A 19,948-nucleotide genomic window follows, 5' to 3' on the forward strand; every position below is an offset into this window, starting at 1 on the left:
ATTCTCCTACAGAGCCACACAGTTTGGCCAGCTGATCCCTTGCATACTGAGGCAAACCTGAAGAGATGGGTTGAGATCGATGCAGCACTCATAGATCCCATTAAAATCGATACATTATTATGACAACTAAAGACAATTCAGAGCCCTCTCCCAACAAATGTTCAGTCACTTAGGCTGAGCTTATACTTCGTATGTTGGCGCGTGCAAATTGCAGACTCCCTATGAGGGCGCCCATAATGCTCACACGTGGGCACACGACAAAGTGCGATGGGGACCGCTTTTTTAAAAGACAAGATTCTTGTCTTTTGGCGCGGAGGCCGAGCAATAGCCAAGTCATGGCGGCAGTTCAGCCAATGAGGTTAAACCAGCCGTGTGATGTCAAGGCCACGCCTCCCCATCGCCTGAACATCAAGGCTGAGCAGAGTTCACATTCGCACGAGCGGCAGGTATGGTGCACGTGCTCCGTCGCGCGTGAGTGGGCAGAGAGTATAATCTCAGACTTGGACTCTGTGAGATTAGTACGCTAAAATTCAACCTAACCAACAAAAGGTCCCTAATGGCCCCAATCTTTAACAACCCTGATTTTACCCCGGGTTTGAACAAGGTTGACTTGAAGGAATAGTGGTTAAAAGGTATAAACCAGCTAAAGAACTTTGTTACAAACTATAAATGAAAGCCGCTCGAACAACTCTCAGCCGAGCTTGGCTTGCCTAACTGCAAATTATTTCGCGATCTCCAAATAAGGAGTTTTATAAATCAAATTAACCCATCTCTTCTCTCACTCTTTTTGAAGATCTTTGTCTTAACCCCTCTAATCAAAAAGGTCTCACCTCGACACTATATAACTCTACGTCTCTTAACATCTCCTAAGATAAGCTCTCATATATGTGTCTATGGGAGTCATATCTTGACTGTGTACTAGACCCCGAAAATAGTGAGCTATATTTGTATTTGGTTTCTAAATGTGGAATTTGTACAACTGTTAAAGAAAATGCATTTAAGGTCTTGTTTAGATGGTGTTTAACACCTGTTAAGCTTGTTGCCATGTTTCCTGGCGTCTCTCCTCAATGCCGAAAAGGCCAAAGTACACATGATGTCTCATTCCCACTAGACACCTGGTCGTGTCCACTTCATAAGCCTTGTCAAGATTTACATAAACACTGAAATAAGTTATCACACATTACGACGGCCCAAATGGTGTTCAATTGCCTCATACTGGATGAAGCCAGAACTTCCCTCTATTAAAAACATAAGAAACGAAATTTGGTTTAACCTTACAATCGAAAAATGAAAATGCGTTTTTTGTTTTTTTTTGTTGTTTTTTTTTTAATTATCCGTGCGCCAAGTTTCAGAAAGTTTTTAAAAACCCTTGTTAATATACGTTAGCATTTGCGGCCCATGTCCTAATAATAATAATCAGGTATCGCTTCTTTTTGTGAGTGGCTCAGTGAGTAAAGACACTGACTGGCACTGAGTGTTTGAAGCAGGGGAACTTGGTTCAATTTCCGGTGTCGGCTCTTTGTGACCTTGGGCAAGTCACTTTATCTCCCTGTGGCTCAGGCACCAAAAACAGATTGTAAGCTCCACGGGACAGGAACTTGTGCCTGCAAAATGTCTCTGTAAAGCGCTACGTAAAACTAGCAGCGATATACAAGAACATACTGTTATTATTTTATAATGAATACACGAGGCTCCCTAAAAGTTATGCTTACTGTACTTTCTGGGCAAGTACTCTATATATAGCAGCAGATTCTTCTACCATCCATGTTGGCCAGGTCATCAAATTGTATGAATTGGCTCCAAACAATATTTGTCGATGTCTATGGCTATAACTCTTCATATCTTTTGGTACTCCATTTTCAACCCATTCTCCACCTATCTCTCTTATATTCCCTCCCTCGAAACCTCAAACTTTAATAAAACATTCACAGAGGAATGACAAAAAGAAACTGTGCCGTCTTGAACACTTCAATACGACGTGTGGCAATCACAGATGGAAATCTTTGTGTATTAGACACTTTGGCTTTTATTCGATTATGGTGAGAACTGCGGTAACCTGCTTCTTGCCATATTTAATAGGATGGGGTAATGATTCTTTTTATGTTCAATAGCATTTGGATAGTTATTAAGATATATCTGAAAGTCGTTATTGTACATTGTATTTCAATCCAATACTTCCTGTACAGTATATAATAACCCTGTCATGCCACTCATACTGGAAACAGTCTATCAAACACAAGCTGCTATCAAGTTGAATGTGAATGCTAGATTTAAAAATATGGCACTTATTACTTTTTTTTTTTTGTTCTCCTTTGAAATTAAATAAGTCAGAATCAAAACACTGCAAAACATTTCGTTCTTGGGGGAAAGAAACGCTTAAAATCGACAGACATCTTGAAATGACAAAAAGATATGCATGTTCTCAGAATATGTTCAATAATAGTGTAGCAGGAATTGCTTATTTAATAACACTTGTGTGGTTTGAAGCAGATGCATGTCTGGATGAGGATGATGAAAACGCAGAGCGATCGGCTTCCAGGAAGTCCCGTCACGGGGTCATAACTTTCACTGAGGAAGAAACGGCAGAACTGGCAAAGATTCGACCTCGAGAGGGCGCCACTATCTCTGAAAAGGTGCTCGTGCAGTCCGCAGCAGAGAAAAACCGAATAAGTGAGATCAAAGATAAGCAGGCAGAGATGGAAACGGAGCCCAAATACGCCAACGGCTGCTCTTACTGTCCCAAAAGCTTTAAAAAGCCCAGCGACTTGGTCAGGTAAAAAAAAATTACTCTCTTTCTTAAATGTTGTAATATTATTGTCCTATTTAGACCCAAGTCGACAAAAGGGTGCCAAGCCTTTACTAAAGTTTTTAGCGCCCTTTTGTGCACCTGGGTCATACAGTAGACTTTTTTTGTTTGCACACGAAGGTCCAGATTCATGAAAGGGTGTTACACTTTAGCACACCTCAACTCCCATTCATATGCATGACATTAAGATGCTAAAGCGTAGCACACTATGGCTAAGGCCCCGCTGCCTCAGACCGCGCGTCCGCACTGCAAACAGGCGGCGGGTGCAGAGCACTATACTGCGATCTATGGTCTGGAGGCGGCGTTCTGAGGCGCGAGGGGGCATGGCCAAAACGGGCTGTGTGGGCGCGGAAATGACGAGGGGGCGGGGCCACGATGGACACCGGCACGGCACTTCACCGCTATATGCGGTCTTTGAGGAGCGTGCAGGCAAGAATTCTTTCAGGAACCCCAATCATGCCTGGGCAGTGGAATCTTTATACCTGGAGACCCCGTCACAATCCCCGTCCCCCCTGTGCATCTGCTGCTGCCTCTCCTCCTAGGGAAGACAAGCTCAGCAGCAGGAGCTGGCCGCAACCTCCCCAGCACGCGAAACCTGCAAGACGGGCGCCGGAGGGAGGGGGGAGAATAACATACACACTCAGACCTCCCTCCCGTAGCTGTAGACAGCTTCACAGCTTCCCTACTCCCCCTTGCCCCCTCCTCCGCCCCCTCATTGACTCCCTGCCGCACTACGTGACGCGTCGCCACTTGGGATCACGATCCTCGTGTATCCCCTGCTGACTGACACGTCACAGTGCGCAGAGAGCCTTGCAGCGAGGGGGGACTGGGGCCGGCTCGGGAGGAACTCGGGTCTGGTGACGTGCGCGCCTGTCGGATGCAGCGGGACCCAGGCCTATTGTGGATCTGGGCCCAAGAGTCACTGGAAATTAAATAAGGCTCTCCCACTTCAATGATTATACCATCATTGCTAAGCTACTCCTTTTTTTTTTTTTTTGGATTGACAGATTGTTTTTCTGGTATATAATTTGTGATTTCTAACAAATTATTAAAGATACGCATGGTGATAGTGTGTAATTAACTGCAGTGTTGGTGGATTAATGCAGTGAATTGCACGTATGGAGTATTTATTAAACGTTCAAGTCATCATGTGACATAAAATCCGAACCAAACAAATATATATTACACCTAAATAGTAAATGCAGTGTGAATGACAACAAAAGTAATACTTGACACACAAAATATTTTAATTGTGGCTCGATCGGATGACCATATTTTGGTAATACGTAGGAAGCATTGATTTTGACATTGTAATAAATGTGGAGTTAAATTCTAGTAGTCATAAAGGCAGGGGCGTAGCTGCAGCCAGGGCAAAGCCCGGGGCCCGCGCTCTTGGGGGCCCGCTCTCAATGGTGTCCAATCCGCCGACTGCGCATGCGCGTAGACCCCTTGCTACCCAATTGGCACTTGCCGGCTCCTCGTCCACATGTGCGATCGGAGCTTGCTGGTTGCACATGCGCGGTCGGCATGTGCCAATCACACATGCCCATGAACAGCCGGAAGTGCTAATCGCGCATGCGGGGTCGGTGAGCGCTCTTCGCGCATGCGCAAACGACACTTGCCAACTGCCAATGTGCCAGTCACACATGCACAGTAAATAAATAACATTTTCCCCGGGGCCCGGCAATCTCTTGCTATGCCACTGCATAAAGGTCCTGGAAAAGTGTAGGTCTGTTTTTATTTTGTATTTATTATTTTTTTTTTATTTTTTTTTAACTTGTATTTTATTTTCAAATAAATTGTGGGGGTCGGAGGGTAGATAATGAAGACATCGGGGTTTGGATGCATGAGATTACTTTTTCACAGATTTTTTGAGTTATGAAGTCCACACACGGTCACACACTCACTGATACACACACACAGTCACTGATACACACACACACAGTCACTGATACACACATACAGTATGTATGTATGTATGTATGTCTTTATTTGTATAGCGCCATAAAATGTACATAGCGCTTCACAGTAGTAATACATGTCATATAAATAACAAATATAAATAACAGATCATGGGAATAAGTGCTTCAGACATACTGTAAAAGTAACATTAAGGAAGGAGTCCCTGCTCCGAGGAGCTTACAATCTAAGCCACAATCAGTCACTGATACACACACACACAGTCACTGATACACACACACACAGTCACTGATACACACACACACAGTCACTGATACACACACACACAGTCACTGATACACACACACACACACACACACACACACACACACACAGTCACTGATACACACACACACACAGTCACTGATACACACACACACACAGTCACTGATACACACACACACACACACACACACACACAGTCACTGACACACACACACACACACAGTCCCTGATACACACAGTCACTGATACACACACACAGTCACTGATACACACACACAGTCACTGATACACACACACAGTCACTGACACATACACACACAGTCACTGATACACACACACAGTCACTGATACACACACACACAGTCACTGATACACACACACAGTCACTGATATACACACACACACAGTCACTGATACACACACACAGTCACTGATACACACACACACACAGTCACTGATACACACACACACAGTCACTGATACACACACACGCAGTCACTGATACACACACACACAGTCACACACACAGTCACACAGTCACATACACACACACAGTCACATACAGACACACAGTCACACACACACACAGTCACACACACACACAGTCACACACACACACACACAGTGGAGAGCAGAGGCAGCGACGGATGTGAGTGACTGGTGGGGAGGAAAGGCAGGAGATCCGTGCAGGCGGCACCCCGCCTCCCTCTGCACACAGTCACTGATACACAGATACACACACACACAGATACACACACGCCGTGGAGAGCAGAGGCAGCGACGGATGAGTGACTGGGGGGGGGGGGAGGAAAGGCAAGAGATCCGTGCAGGCGGCTCCCCGCCTCCCCCTGCACCCATCGCCAGGACAGGCAAATGTACAACTCCCCACCAGCACCCCCGCTACCTTCTCCTATCACCCAGGACAGAAGGGGACAGGACACCGCGCAGACAGAGGAGCCAGAAGCGGGAAGGCAGACACACGCACACTCACCGTGTGCTCTGCACAAAGCAGAAGCCCCACCCCCGGCTTCCTCTGACCTGCAGCAAATTCCCTGCGGCCCGGTCTTCATTAAGGAGGGATGGTGGAGAGGGATAATCGTGGCGCCCCTCTAGACGAGCCACGGCGCACCAGGACGCCGCGGCACACAGATTGGGAACCACTGCATTAAAGAGATCAGTCTATAGCTTGTACAGTTACGTGGGGTCTCTTCCTTTTTTGTAAATTACTGAGATTTTCGCTTTCGAGGGAAATTCTGCTCCTTGGAGTATTGAGTTGTATAGTTTTTGCATTTGGGGAATTTTTGGTAATATATATTTGAGAATCTATCCATCTAGATACTTGTGTAATATACATGTTATGTTTTTTTTTGTTTAGTTCGATCTGTTTTTCCCCCGTCATATAACTGTATGTAGTAGTCAAAGAATGCATTGGCAATTAGATCGGGATTAGAGGTTATTTGGCCTCTTTTTGCTTTATTGGACTAATGTTATTATACGGTTTGCTGTTTCGTAATCTCGCTGCCTACATTGAATCTGCCTTATTTGTTTGTTTTTTTTAATTTCCTCTTCGTCCACATCAAGGACGTCTCTGCTTCTGATGTTGGGCATAAATGTAGCTCACCTCTAAGGTTGGTCAGTTTTTTTAATGATGTTTTATTCAGGATTTGTTTGGAAGTTTAGGTTCTCCATCTTAATTTCCATAGATGTGTGGTCTGACCCAGAAATTTTGTTTATCTTGTTTTTTTTTGATCTTTGGGATTAAGGTAGCGTCTGTGAATAAGGTCTATTCATGAGTATGACTTGTGGAGCGGAGAAGTATGTGTAATTTTTTTGGTTCTGGGTATTTCTATCTCCAGGTGTTCACTAGGTTTAGTTTTTTCAATCTATCAAGGGTAGAGATTTCATGTTTTCTATAGTTCTGTTGTGTTCCTCCCTTCCTGGGTAGCGTATCCAGCAGCGCAACAGGGGCCAAGTTAAAAAAGCCTCCCAATATCACCTTTCCCTGTGCTATCTCGCCGAGAGCGGCCAAAAAGTTATCGAACAAAGAATAGCTATTTTCATTGGAGGCGTCGACGTTTGCGATGGTAAAAGCTTGGCCCTGTAATGATCCCACCACAATGCTGGCCGGCTTTGTCTTTTTTTAGTTAGTTCTGTGGTAAAGGATATATTTTACCTATTAATATGGCTACCCCTCTTTTTTTTTTTGAAGTGAAACTTCCTTAGTGGCACCTTATTCGAACTAGGGCAAAAATGGATTGTGGAGACAGAAATGTAACGGATGTGACGTCAGTGCTGGCAGTTGAGGCCGGGCTGTGTTCTGGCTCAGCCCAACCCCAACACTGACATCACACCCGCTCCAAAAATCAATGTGGCCTGATGGCCGCCGCACTCCCCACACGGCCGCTGACATATGCGTCGCCGGCGCCGCTACTAATGGCCGCCGTTCTCGCTGCCATGCCGCGCATGCGCTGTTGTGTTTTGATGGCTAACCCCTCCCCTCAGCCCCGGCCGCTCCAGCACATGCGCCATTCCCCCTAGATGCATTATTACATCGGCTCCCCGCGGGGCTGGAGGCCGCTGACCCGGCTGCCGGAGGAAGCCAACAATGGCTGCGGGGTCTGCGTGCTGCGCAACTGTGTATCGGGGGCGAGTGAACTTCCGCCATTGCCGCTCCTATGTCGCGCATGCGCAGCAGTGATGGCGGCAGAAGAGGCTGTTGTGCTATGCGTCCTCCACAGCATAATCAGAGGGAAGAGCGCCCCACGCACATTACCGTGCCCTCCTGTAACCCCCTTGTGTGGACCTGGCTGCAGCAGGACACGCAGCTCTACCAGGGGTAGAGAATGGGGACTGCGCCGCGGTCGTGTACCTCCGGGGGGCGGGGGGGGGGGGGTGACGGGAACACAGGACACAGGACACAGACAGGACACAGAAAGAGACATACACACCACACAAACACTGACTGACACACATACACACACACACTGACTGACACACATACACTGACTGACACACACACATATATACAAACACACAGACACTAATTGACACACATACACACAAGGAATTCACACTCTCAGTCACGCACACAGTCACGCGCACACTCACAGTCACGTGCACACTCAGTCGCACGCGCACACAGTCACACGCACGCACACTCAGTCGCACGCACACTCAGTCACACGCACACTCAGTCACACGCACACTCAGTCACACGAACACTCAGTCACACGCACACTCAGTCACACGCACACTCAGTCACACGCACACTCAGTCACGCACACACAGTCACACGCACACTCAGTCACGCACACACAGTCACAGCACAGTCACACGCACAGTCACACGCAGTCACATGCACAGTCACATGCACACTCACGCACACGCACAGTCAGTCTCACGCACAGTCAGTCACACTCAGTCACACGCACACTCACAGTCACACGCACACTCAGTCACACGCACACTCAGTCACACGCACACTCTCAGTCACACGCACACTCTCAGTCACACGCACACTCTCAGTCACACGCACACTCTCAGTCACACGCACACTCTCAGTCACACGCACACTCTCAGTCGCACGCGCACACAGTCACACGCACGCACACTCAGTCGCACGCACACTCAGTCGCACGCACACTCAGTCACACGCACACTCAGTCACACGCACACTCAGTCACACGAACACTCAGTCACACGCACACTCAGTCACACGCACACTCAGTCACGCACACACAGTCACACGCACACTCAGTCACGCACACACAGTCACAGCACAGTCACACGCACAGTCACACGCAGTCACATGCACAGTCACGCACACGCACAGTCAGTCTCACGCACAGTCAGTCACACTCAGTCACACGCACACTCACAGTCACACGCACACTCAGTCACACGCACACTCAGTCACACGCACACTCTCAGTCACACGCACACTCTCAGTCACACGCACACTCTCAGTCACACGCACACTCTCAGTCACACGCACACTCTCAGTCACACGCACACTCTCAGTCACACGCACACTCTCAGTCACACGCACACTCTCTGTCACACGCACACTCTCTGTCACACGCACACTCTCTGTCACACGCACACTCTCAGTCACACGCACACTCTCAGTCACACGCACACACTCTCAGTCACACGCACACACTCTGTCACACGCACACACTCTGTCACACGCACACTCTCTGTCACACGCACACTCTCTGTCACACGCACACTCTCTGTCACACGCACACTCTCTGTCACACGCACACTCTCTGTCACACGCACACTCTCTGTCACACGCACACTCTCTGTCACACGCACACTCTCTGTCACACGCACACTTTCTGTCACACGCACACTCTCTGTCACATGCACACTCTCTGTCACACGCACACTCTCTGTCACACGCACACTCTCAGTCACACGCACACACGAGGAATTCACACTTAGTGCAAATAGCTAATACAGGGGATGTGTGCCGAGCACGCGCGTTATAAGTCAAATTTATTTGCGTTTTGTCAATGAAATTGTATTTTGATTTTTAATTAAAACATCACAAACACAAATACAATTTCTGTGACAAAAGTCAAAGAAGTTTCACTTACTATGCGCGTGCACAGCACACACAGCTTTTTTTTTACTGGTGTGGACACTAGGGTTACATGAGGATAGTTTTTATCAAACACTGTAGGCTGATAGGAAGCATTAAAATGAGTCTCCTGGTGCAGTACAATGTCGCTGTTTGCTTTCTTATACTCTAGAACAGGGGTGCACAAACGTTTCAGTCTGCGCCCCCCTGCTTGCTCGATCCCCCCCCTCCCCCCCCACACCTGGTGTCTGGCATCTTCTGATGTCACAACATAGCGTTGCCATGTTATTTGACGCATTACCATGTTATTTGACGCATTACCATGACGTACCGCTGGAGATCAGGTAAGGCAGGGGAGCGCAAACTTTTCCTGTTGCGCCACCCTGTTTAGCTTGCCCCGGTAAGGCACCCCCCCCCCCACCTTACAGCCCCGTCAAATGACGCTGCAGGGTCATGTGACGTGATGTCACGTCACATGGCCCCTAGGCATCATTTGATGCTGCGTTGCCATGGCGACACGTCACACAGCCGGATGAAACAAGATAAAATGCACCATAAGTTTAAGGTAAGGGGATACCCGACAGATTTATTGAATTCTCAGCGCTCCAAGGCTGAAACTCAACAAAGGTCAAATCTACTGCAGGGTACCTCTCAGAGTAATCGCACAACTAAACCATTTTCTGTACCGTTTGTGTCTACCTTCAACACACACAGTGGACATATTCTGTGTGTGTTTTGTCCCCACTGTTTGTTCCCTTGTATTGTAGCATTCCCTCTTCCCTATTGTGTTCACCCCAATCACCACTTGATTATATGTTTATCAGTTTACAACTGTGCTGCATTACTCCCTGTACTATCTTGTGTGTACATTAAATCATTTTTTCTTGTGGCATAATCCGTAGTACTATATTATCGTATAGTCAGTGAGTGCTGGAACTTTTGATTGAGATTATTGGTTAGGGGGGATTTGGGTCCTCCTAGTTCCATTGCACCCTGCAATTCCATTACCGTAGTGTATATATGCATATTGAAATATTATACTTCACTGTCCAATCAGAAAGGGTCAACTGGTTGATCAAGAGTCTCACCACAGTACTGTCAATATCCACAGCGGGCCTTCTCTTTGGCCTCATGGTTCATTACTGCTCTTAGTTTTTTGCTGCTAGAACAGTTGAAACTGTGGGGTATCTTTGTTGTTTCCTTCCTGGGTCCCACTTCCGTACACCCTTGCGCTGCCTTTGGTGCTGGTTGGGAGTGTTGTTTTTGTGGTTGTGCTCGGATGCCAAGCCGGACTAGAAACTCCTCATCGTCCTCCATGTCTTTAAGTGTGAAATTGTTGCCTTCTCTGGACACTATTAGTTTAAACGGAGAACACTACGTCTCGTGGCTTGTTGCTGTTCCGCGATCTGGGCCTATGTGCTTTGTGGCAGTCGTTCATCTGAAAGGACTCTGGTGAATTCCCAGGTAGTAGCTGTGATGGTGAGGAGGTGCCCAGGCCATTACTAAATTTATGTGGCCTGGCTGGGGGCCCCTGATCCATATTGGGAAAATGTAGATTGTCAGCTCTGCAGCCCAGTAATGGGAAAAACACTGTGCATTCAATAAACATGTATGTGTGTCTCATGGTGAGAATCATGTTGTGTCTAGCTATGAAATGTATTACTGTAGTAGTGTTTCCCTGTAACTGCGCAAAGAAAAAATGGTTTTAAAACCTAGCAGCCCACAGCACAGCGAACAGATTTTAGCTAGCCCCTGCTAGGAAGGGCCTAGTAGTCTGAGATTTGCTGTGAGCGCTGGTCAGGTAAAATCATTAAAAAGGTTATAGCGCAATTTTGATAAAGGTATATAAAAAATTATTAATAAAAGTCCCCAAGGTTTAGATGTCTATTAACGTAATGGTCAGAGGAAGTCATTCAGTATGGATAAAAATACATTTGTATAGGAAACAGAGGGAGCTACTCCGCCCTCTAAGCTTTAAAGGACCAGTTTCAAAGGCAGCCGGATATGGAGGTGTTAACCATTTGTTAGCAAGGATATGGAGGTGTTAAACCTTTTGTTAACAAGGAAGGGAATTTCAAAGCCACCCTAGCAGATGGCTGCTCTGCCCAGACTGAGCGGCGCCGGGTAGAGGGGATGGGTCTCATATGCTAAGTGGCCAAGGTGCAAAGTTGACACATGCCCAGAGCAGACTGAGAGGCCCCTCTGCCAGGTTTGAAAGGTACTGGCAAGTCCGTGATAGGGTTAAGGAATTATTCCCAGCGAGTAGATTGGCTGCATGGGTTAAGTATAGGCATGGCCAGTGCATAAAATACCCTGCAGCCCATCAGGAAGCAGTTCTATCTAAGTTCCATCGTGTAACAAGATTCATCATGCAGTGAAAGATCCACCCTGTAACCAGACATAACAGCGTAACTAATAAGTGTATTTTTTTGTAATTGTAAATCAAGCTGTGTATGTTCATTCTGTAAATAAATTACAATTTATTTTATCTCTTGCTTTGCTCAATCAAAGGATCCGGGTATTAAGGTGTTAAAAGTGTTGGTCCCCCGTGACAGTAGCGTCTCAAACTATCTTTGCAGGTATTTTTTAAGCTCTGTGATCTCCGGTATCCCCCGGATACCAAGATTGTTGCACCTGCTTCTGTTCCCGGCATCCTCCTGGCACTCGAATGTCGGCAATTTGTCCTCGCAGGTGCCCGTAATCTCTTTCAGCCGTATCTTGATCTTTAATGAGTTCTTCAGTTTTTTGTTTTTTTTATGGGATCTTTTCGCGCGCCCAGGTCTGTGATCGCTAGTCTGACTCCAACTAGCGCTGTGTGGATCTCCGCCTTGAGTAAGGTTTTTATGTTGAAGAATAGATTTTTTGGTTCTTACCTGTTTTTTTTTTTTTATTATTTATTGTTTTCACTCAGGTCATCAGCAGAGCCTGCATTTTAAGTGGTCATGTTCCTCTGCGCTGCACATGCACCCCACTAATCTGTATATTTTATGGTCTGTGTTTGTCTTTCTTTACCAGCCGCTTGAGTGGCCTCTTTCAGGCCTGATTGTCAGGCAAGGAGGGATGCACCCGTGGTATTTTTATATGTTTTATCCCTTTCTGCCTCCTCCTTCTCTGTGTTGAAGTATCAACTCCCTGCTACATTGCAGTACTTTATCTGTTCTTGTTGTAGCTATTGCTTATACTGTAACTTCTGTACTGCCTGTTATTCCTTCAGCACACCTCCTGGGGCTATTTTGGCGAGGGAAGGTGTTTTCAACATGTCTCTGGTGGCCATCTTGAATTACAATATTTTGCTGAAGGAAGGGGACACAGACTGGGAGCAGAACTTGCCTGTAGGCGCTGCTGAGGTGGTGTTTTGTCACCCCCTGGATAACAACAAGTACACTTTGTCTTTTCTGGGTGGTCTGATTTTGACTGGGCGTACACTGCAGGTAGGGTGACCATATTTTTTCCGGGACAAACTGGTACATATTTCGCACGTGCACGAATGGCAAGTGCCTATGACGCATGCGTGAGCGCCGACTGCGCATTCATACGAGGGGCTGGCTTTCCGGTCGCTCGTGCACATGCGCGATTGGCACTTCCTGGCCACGCATGTGTGCGTGACCGGCAAGCGATTAAAAACCGGGACCCTGGATAAATGCCACAAAAAAAAACAAGAATGTCCCAGCTAAACCGGGACGTCTGGTCACCCTAACTGCAGGGATCTATCTCTTCTACTATGTGCCCTTACCTGCAGGCTTCGGGGGCCTTTTGATTTTGCCAGAGGGGGGAGGATCGCCCCATAATAGGAGCTAAATTACCTACCAGTCACTCACTTTATTGGGGAGGGGTTCAGAGAGGTCTTGTGCATATCTGGGGCCGATACGTTCTGTTTTGGGGACGGAGAGATTATACTTTCCTCTAAGACCTTCAGAGCTCGGCTGAAGTGCATCTGGTGTGCTGTACGTTCAGGCCATGCCCCTCCGATCATCATTTTTATACCCTTGAATTTACTAGGAAATTACTGTCGGAGTTCTTCATAGGTAAAATTATAGTGCATGTGTCTTGTTCGAGAGAAAGCAATTTTGCTTTTTTCGTCAATTGCCCTAGAAATGGTGTCAGTACAATTAGAGAACATATACCAAAGTTGGGCCCAAATGAAGATGTTTTTCTTTCTAATTGCATTTAAAATACAGTAGGCAAAAGATTGCATGAGAACCATTAAATATAGTGCTTTTTAAACGGAGTTGCTACTAGCTTTATGATATTTACGGTAGGTTTGAATCGCATAATTGGCACATAAGCATCAGTCTAATCCTAAAAGTGGCTATTGTGGTTTGTGTGCTTCAAATCTGTATATAAACACTTTCAGTTTGGAAACTACATAGTAGTTACTTGACTTATTTTAAGCTGTATAGACGTCAAGCCTATATAAATGAATGTACAGTAAAATCTACTCTTGAGAAATCTCTAAAAAGATTAGCTAATAGAAGATATAAGTGTATAATTAAAGAAAAATCTGAGTTTTTGATTGATTTATATTGGTGGCATGACAAGGAACGAAGATGGACGAGGGTCCCTTAAACCAGAAATCTCTTTGCGTGGAACATGGTGAAAATGAGCATAAGTAAAAAATACCAACACATCGCTTTTATGTCTCTAACGTTCACACATAATGCTGCTTAAAAGCCTACCGTTCTTATTAACCATCTCTTGTCTCTCTTCTTTCAACATGCTGGCTGTAGCCTGCAATTCAAGATCATTAACTGTTTTACATTTTTTCATTCATAAAGGGATCTTTGGCTACAAATTTTGGCCTAAACATGACCAGCCTGCCACCTGACCAAAGCAATCCCCAAATGCAAGGTTATGGTTATGGGAAAGCACTCTTGGACCTACTACAGTTTTAAATCAAGGGTCTCAAACTCAGTCTTCAAGGGCCACCAACAGGCCAGCTTTTATGGATATCCCTGCTTCAACCGAAGACTGGGCCACTGACTGAGCCACCTGTGCTAAAGCAGGGATATCCATAAAACCTGACGTTTTGGTGGCTTTTGAAGATAGGGTGACCATATTTGTCCTGGCAAAAAGCTCATGCACGAAGAGCGCTTGCCGACCACACACGTGCGATTGGCACGTGCAGTCGGCGCTCGCCAGGGGGACCAAAAAACTGGGACAGCACCTGAAAAAGTCGGGACAGTGCCCTAAAAACCAGGACTGTCCTGGCTAAACCGGGACATCTACTTTGAGGACTGAGTTTGAGACCCCTGGTTTAAATACACATGCTGCTAAACTCCTTGAACGTCTTGATTCTCTCGCTTGCTCCACTTTCTCAACACCTATTCTCTCCTAGAACCTCTACAATCCTGCTTCCGCACTGCTCACTCCATTGAAACAGCCCTCATTAAAATAACTAATGACCTCCATGCTGCTAAAGACAGAGGTCATTACACTCTGCTCATATTACTCGACCTCTCTCCATTATTTGACACTGTGGACCACCCTCTTCTCCTTCGCATTCTTCATACTCTTGGTATTCGTAACAAAGCTCTATCCTGGATCTCCTCTTGCCTCTCCCATCGTACTTTCAGTGTCTCTTCTGCTAACACCTCCTCCTCTACCGATCTCTCTGTGGGGGTACCCCAGGGCTCTGTCCTGGGACCTCTCCTCTTTTCTCTGTACACACTTTCTCTAGATGACCTAAATGACATCTCTTGGGCTTAAATATCACTTCTATGCTGACGACACACATTTACTTTTCAACCCCTGACCTTACACCTGTGGACAGACCAACGTTTCTGAATGTCTCTCTGTGATATCATCCTGGGTGGCCCTCCGCCGACTTAAACTTTAACATGGCAAAAACAGAGCTCCTCATACTTCCTCCCAAACCTGGCCCTACTACCTCCTTCCACATTACTGTTGGAAGTACTATCATTCACCCAGTAGCCCAAGCACGCTGCCTAGGGGTCATACTCGACTCCTCTCTCGCATTCAAAACGTTTCTAAAACCTGTCGCTTTTTCCTCCACAATATTACAGAGATACACCATTTCCTCTGTTGCTTGACTGCTAAAACTCTGACTCAGGCCCTCATTCTCTCCCGTCTCGATTACTGTAACCTCCTGCTGTCCGGCCTTCCTGCCTTTCACCTGTCTTCCCTACAATCTATCCTAAACGCTGCTGCCAGAATCACTTTACTCTTTTCTAAATCTGTCTCAGCGTCTCCCCTGCTGAAATTCCTCTCCTGGCTTCCTATTAAATCCCATATCACACATTCAATTCTCCTCACTTTTTTTTTTTTTTTTGTAACTTAAGTTTTTATTGGTTTATAACAGCATGAGTTACAATACATTAAAAGGTACATGTTGTCTTGGTAATCCGGATTGTCACAGTAAATATAATGATATTGATAATAATGTAACAGAACTTCAGGATGTGGCCTCTCTGGTGAGCCGAGAGGGGCACTAAGACAAGGCCAGCCTTCCCGGTTTAACCTAACGGTTTCGGGCCAACTTTCTATCAAAGGGGACAAGACACCCCAGTTCACTTACTGTCTCATTAACAGACCCACAGACAAACAGGCGGACAATCGAATCACCCAGACTACATACACTCTGACAAGTAGACAACTATACAGTTAGACAGACAAATATAAAGACCGACAAACAACCAGACAGACGAACAAACCAGTGGACAAACATTGAGCCAAGAGGTAGGGAAAGGAAGGGAAAAAGGGGGGTGTATGGGGGAGAGGGCGAGGGGCAAATAAAGGGGGGGAGTGCTGGTGAGTGTGGGTGTATCTCCGAGCTGTCGAGCGGTCCCTCCAGATTCCTAGAAGCTTAGCTTCTTCTCTTTGTGACCGTATATTTCATGTCTAAGTTATGGGCACCAGGGATATATTGTGAGGGCACCTCGCATCCCCCAAGGAGAATGGACCTATTTATTATCATAGCCAAATTGATGTCCTTTCTATCCCCGGGATATCTGTCTGTGCCAGCCAAGGCGTCCAGACTTTTAGAAAATTGTCGCCAGTGTCGTTAACCAAACGCGTTAATTTTTCCATCTGGCAAATAAACCAAATGCGATTCCGAATCTTTGGGATGGTTGGTATATCTGAACTTTTTCATAATGCTGCGATCTCACACCGCTTTGCAATTGCAAAGTGAGCAATAAGTTTATTGTGAGCTTTGGAGAGACCCGCTAGTGGTCTGTTCAAAAGTAACAGCCATGGATCAGGGGGAATAGTGAGATCAAACAGTCTCTGTATCCAATGTCTGTCTCCCAGAATGGGGAGATCTGCGGGCAAGACCACAGCATATGTAACAGGTCTGCCGATCCTCCACACCGGCGGGGGCACAGCGGGGAGGATCCTGGCACAAACCTTGATAATTTCAGTGGGGTAAGGTACCATCGCATCAGGACCTTATATGCTTTCTCCTTGAGGGTGGTGCATATGGAACTCTTTGCCGTGGCTAGATTAATCGCACTCCAATCCTCGTCTTCTAGACATTCTCCGATGTCTGTTTACCATTGTGATCTAAATGAAGGTAACCCCTGACCCTGTTCGCTAGTACTGATCACTTCGCTGTATAGCTGCGATGTAAGTCCCTTTGTGTCTGTCTCTGCCAGACAGAGCTTTTCGAAAGATGTCAGTGGGGGGTATGGTGCAAATTTGTTGTAGAACACCCTGATCTGGAGGTATCTGAAGAATTCTGAGTGGGGGATCTCTTTTTCTAATCTGACGTGATCAAACGTCTTAATTTTCCTATCGTGACCTTCCAGATCTTTAACCCGATTATAGCCTTTCTTTCTCCAAATTGATATATTACTGACCGAGAGACCCGGTACGAACTCGAAGTTATTCCACAGGGCTGTCATCATAGAATGTATTTTTGTAAGGGAATGCCTAATTTTTGTGGCCTCCCAGATTGACAACGAGTTGGTCATTGAGGATAGCGGCATATTAGCGCCTTTTCGCGCTGTTTTGGGGAGCCAGATTAAGCTGCGTAGTTCTATAGGCGCACAGGCTTCGCTCTCTAGTTCGACCCATCTCTTAGATCTCGGGTCTGGTTGCCATTGCACAATTTGGGTCAATTGTGCCGCTTTGTAATATGATAACAGGCAGGGTACCGCGAGGCCCCCAGCTAAGACCAACCTTTTCATATTGATTTTGCTGACTCTTGGTTTTTTACCTCCCCATATAAACTTAGAGATTTCAGATTGAAGTGAGTGCAGGTCCCTCAATCTGAGTGGCACTGAGAGAGTTTGGAAGAGGTATAAGATACGGGGGAGCAAATTCATTTTTACACTATGGATTCTTCCTATCAAGGAGATCCTTTTGGATGTCCACTTTTGAAGGTCTGATTTTAGGGTCCAAATTAGGTTGGGATAATTTGCGTTATATATATATCTTTGACATTTTTTGGTGATATGGACACCCAGATATTTTATAGATTTGTGTTGCCAATGGAATTTGAAGTTCAATTTTAATAATTTTTCCGTGTGTCTAGGGAGATTGACATTTAGAGCCTCAGATTTGGACTGGTTGATTTTGAAGCCGGAGATTTTAGAGAACCGGTCTAGCAGGTCAAATAGGTTTGGTAAGGAGGTAAGGGGTTTTGTGATCATCAGGAGGATGTCATCTGCATACAGGGCCACTTTATGGATTTGGGAATATGCGTTTAACCCTGAGATGTCAGGGTTTCCTCTGATGTGTGCCGCCAGAGGTTCAATACAGAGGGCAAATAGGAGGGGTGATAGTGGACAGCCCTGTCTCGTGCCACTCCTGATCTGGAAGGGCAGAGAGGGGTAGCCTTGGTGTACAACCTTGGCGGTGGGGTTAGAGTACAGCGACAGGATCGCCGCACCAACCCGATCTCGAAAGCCAAATGCCGCAAGCGTCTCCTTCAGGTAGGACCAGTCTATCCTATCAAAGGCCTTTTCGGCATCCAGACTTAACAACATACTTTGAGTGGTATCAATGTGGGCCAAATCTAGCAGATCTATGAACCGTCGGGTATTATCTGCGGCTTGTCGGCACTTGATAAATCCGACCTGATCTGGGTGTATAAGTCTGGGTAGGATGAGACATAATCTATTGGCCAATAATTTAGCGTACAGTTTGATATCCGTATTAATTAATGATATGGGCCGGTAACTTTTACAGTCCAGCAGGTCTTTCCCTGGTTTATGGATGATTGATATAGACGCCTGTAACATTTCCTTGGGGATGGGGGCTCCCGCTAAAATAGCGTTGAACACGTGGAGCAACCTAGGGGCGAGCAACTTTACAAATTTCTTATAGTATAATCCTGAAAAGCCGTCGGACCCCGGGGCCTTTTAAGGTTTGAGTTCCTTAATGGCCTGTGTCAACTCCTCGTAGGAGATGTCAGCATTTAGAGATGCTCTATCTGACTCTGTCAATCTCACTAGATTGGAACTAGCTAGGAAATCTCTTAGCTTACTGCTCGTTTTAGCATTATGTGCCACTTTCTCTCCATTGTAGAGTGTCTCGTAGAAGGAGCCGAATTCCTCAACGATCTTCTGGGGGTTGGAAGTAGGGGTACCCGATTTTAAGCGGATAGCCTGGATGTTGTATTTGGTTTGCCTGTCTTTCAACATGCGAGCCAGCATCGTATCCGGCCTGTTCGCTTTTTCGTAAAATTTCCTCTTTGACCAACTCAGTGAATTATCAGCCCTGGAGGCCAACATCCTATTTAATTCAATTTTGGTGTCCTTTACCTCTTGTAGGGTTTGCGGATCTAGGTTCTTTTTGTGCTTAGAGGAGAGAGCCTGTAATTTAGTTTGGAGTGTGACAATTTTTGCCTCTCTCTCTTTTTTTCGTCTAGCTGTGATATTTATTAAAGTACCTCGGAGAGTCGCTTTATGAGCTTCCCAGAGGACCAGATGTGAGGTGACAGAGCCTGCGTTGATTTTGAAAAATTGGCTTATCTCAATACCCACAGTATCACAGATCTCCGGGATTTTTAGAATTGATTCATTAAGTTTCCAGTTCGTTCCTGGTCTAACCGTGTGAATATTATTGCACCTTAGCTCTATGGGTGCGTGGTCAGACCATGAAATATCATGGATCTCCCCTTGGGTGACCTTAGGGACCAGGTGACAGGACACAATGAAGTAATCAATTCTGCTGTATGAGCCATGTGGGTGCGAGAAGAACGTGTAATCCCTGTCCGCTGGGTGCAACTCCCGCCAAATGTCTGTTAGTTGGTTAGTTTTGAGGCCCTTGCGTAGAGATATACCTGCTCCTTTGTTATGTTAGCTAACCCCTCCTGACCTATCTATGTGAGGTTGTAGGACCGTATTAAAGTCTCCTGCTAGGACAAAGCTTCCCTGCACTACAGAGTTTAGGGTTCTGAAGAATTT

At 46.1% G+C, this 19,948-nt stretch overlaps 1 protein-coding gene across 7 annotated transcripts in view; it reads left to right on the forward strand.

Annotated features, from left to right (window-relative positions):
• The window catches only part of ZNF236 (zinc finger protein 236), a 203,490-nt gene that overhangs the window by 120,379 nt on the left and 63,163 nt on the right, over positions 1-19,948 (forward strand). For 6 of the 7 annotated variants that reach the window (XM_075585499.1, XM_075585505.1, XM_075585503.1 and 3 more), the window contains exon 21: positions 2,488-2,773. In XM_075585499.1, the coding sequence (XP_075441614.1) occupies positions 2,488-2,773 (286 nt within the window). The remainder of the gene's footprint in view (positions 1-2,487; positions 2,774-19,948) is intronic. The other variant, XM_075585500.1, reaches the window with a different exon arrangement.

The sequence above is a fragment of the Ascaphus truei genome, chromosome 2 (assembly GCF_040206685.1).
Source record: "Ascaphus truei isolate aAscTru1 chromosome 2, aAscTru1.hap1, whole genome shotgun sequence".
NCBI classification, from domain to species: domain Eukaryota; kingdom Metazoa; phylum Chordata; class Amphibia; order Anura; family Ascaphidae; genus Ascaphus; species Ascaphus truei.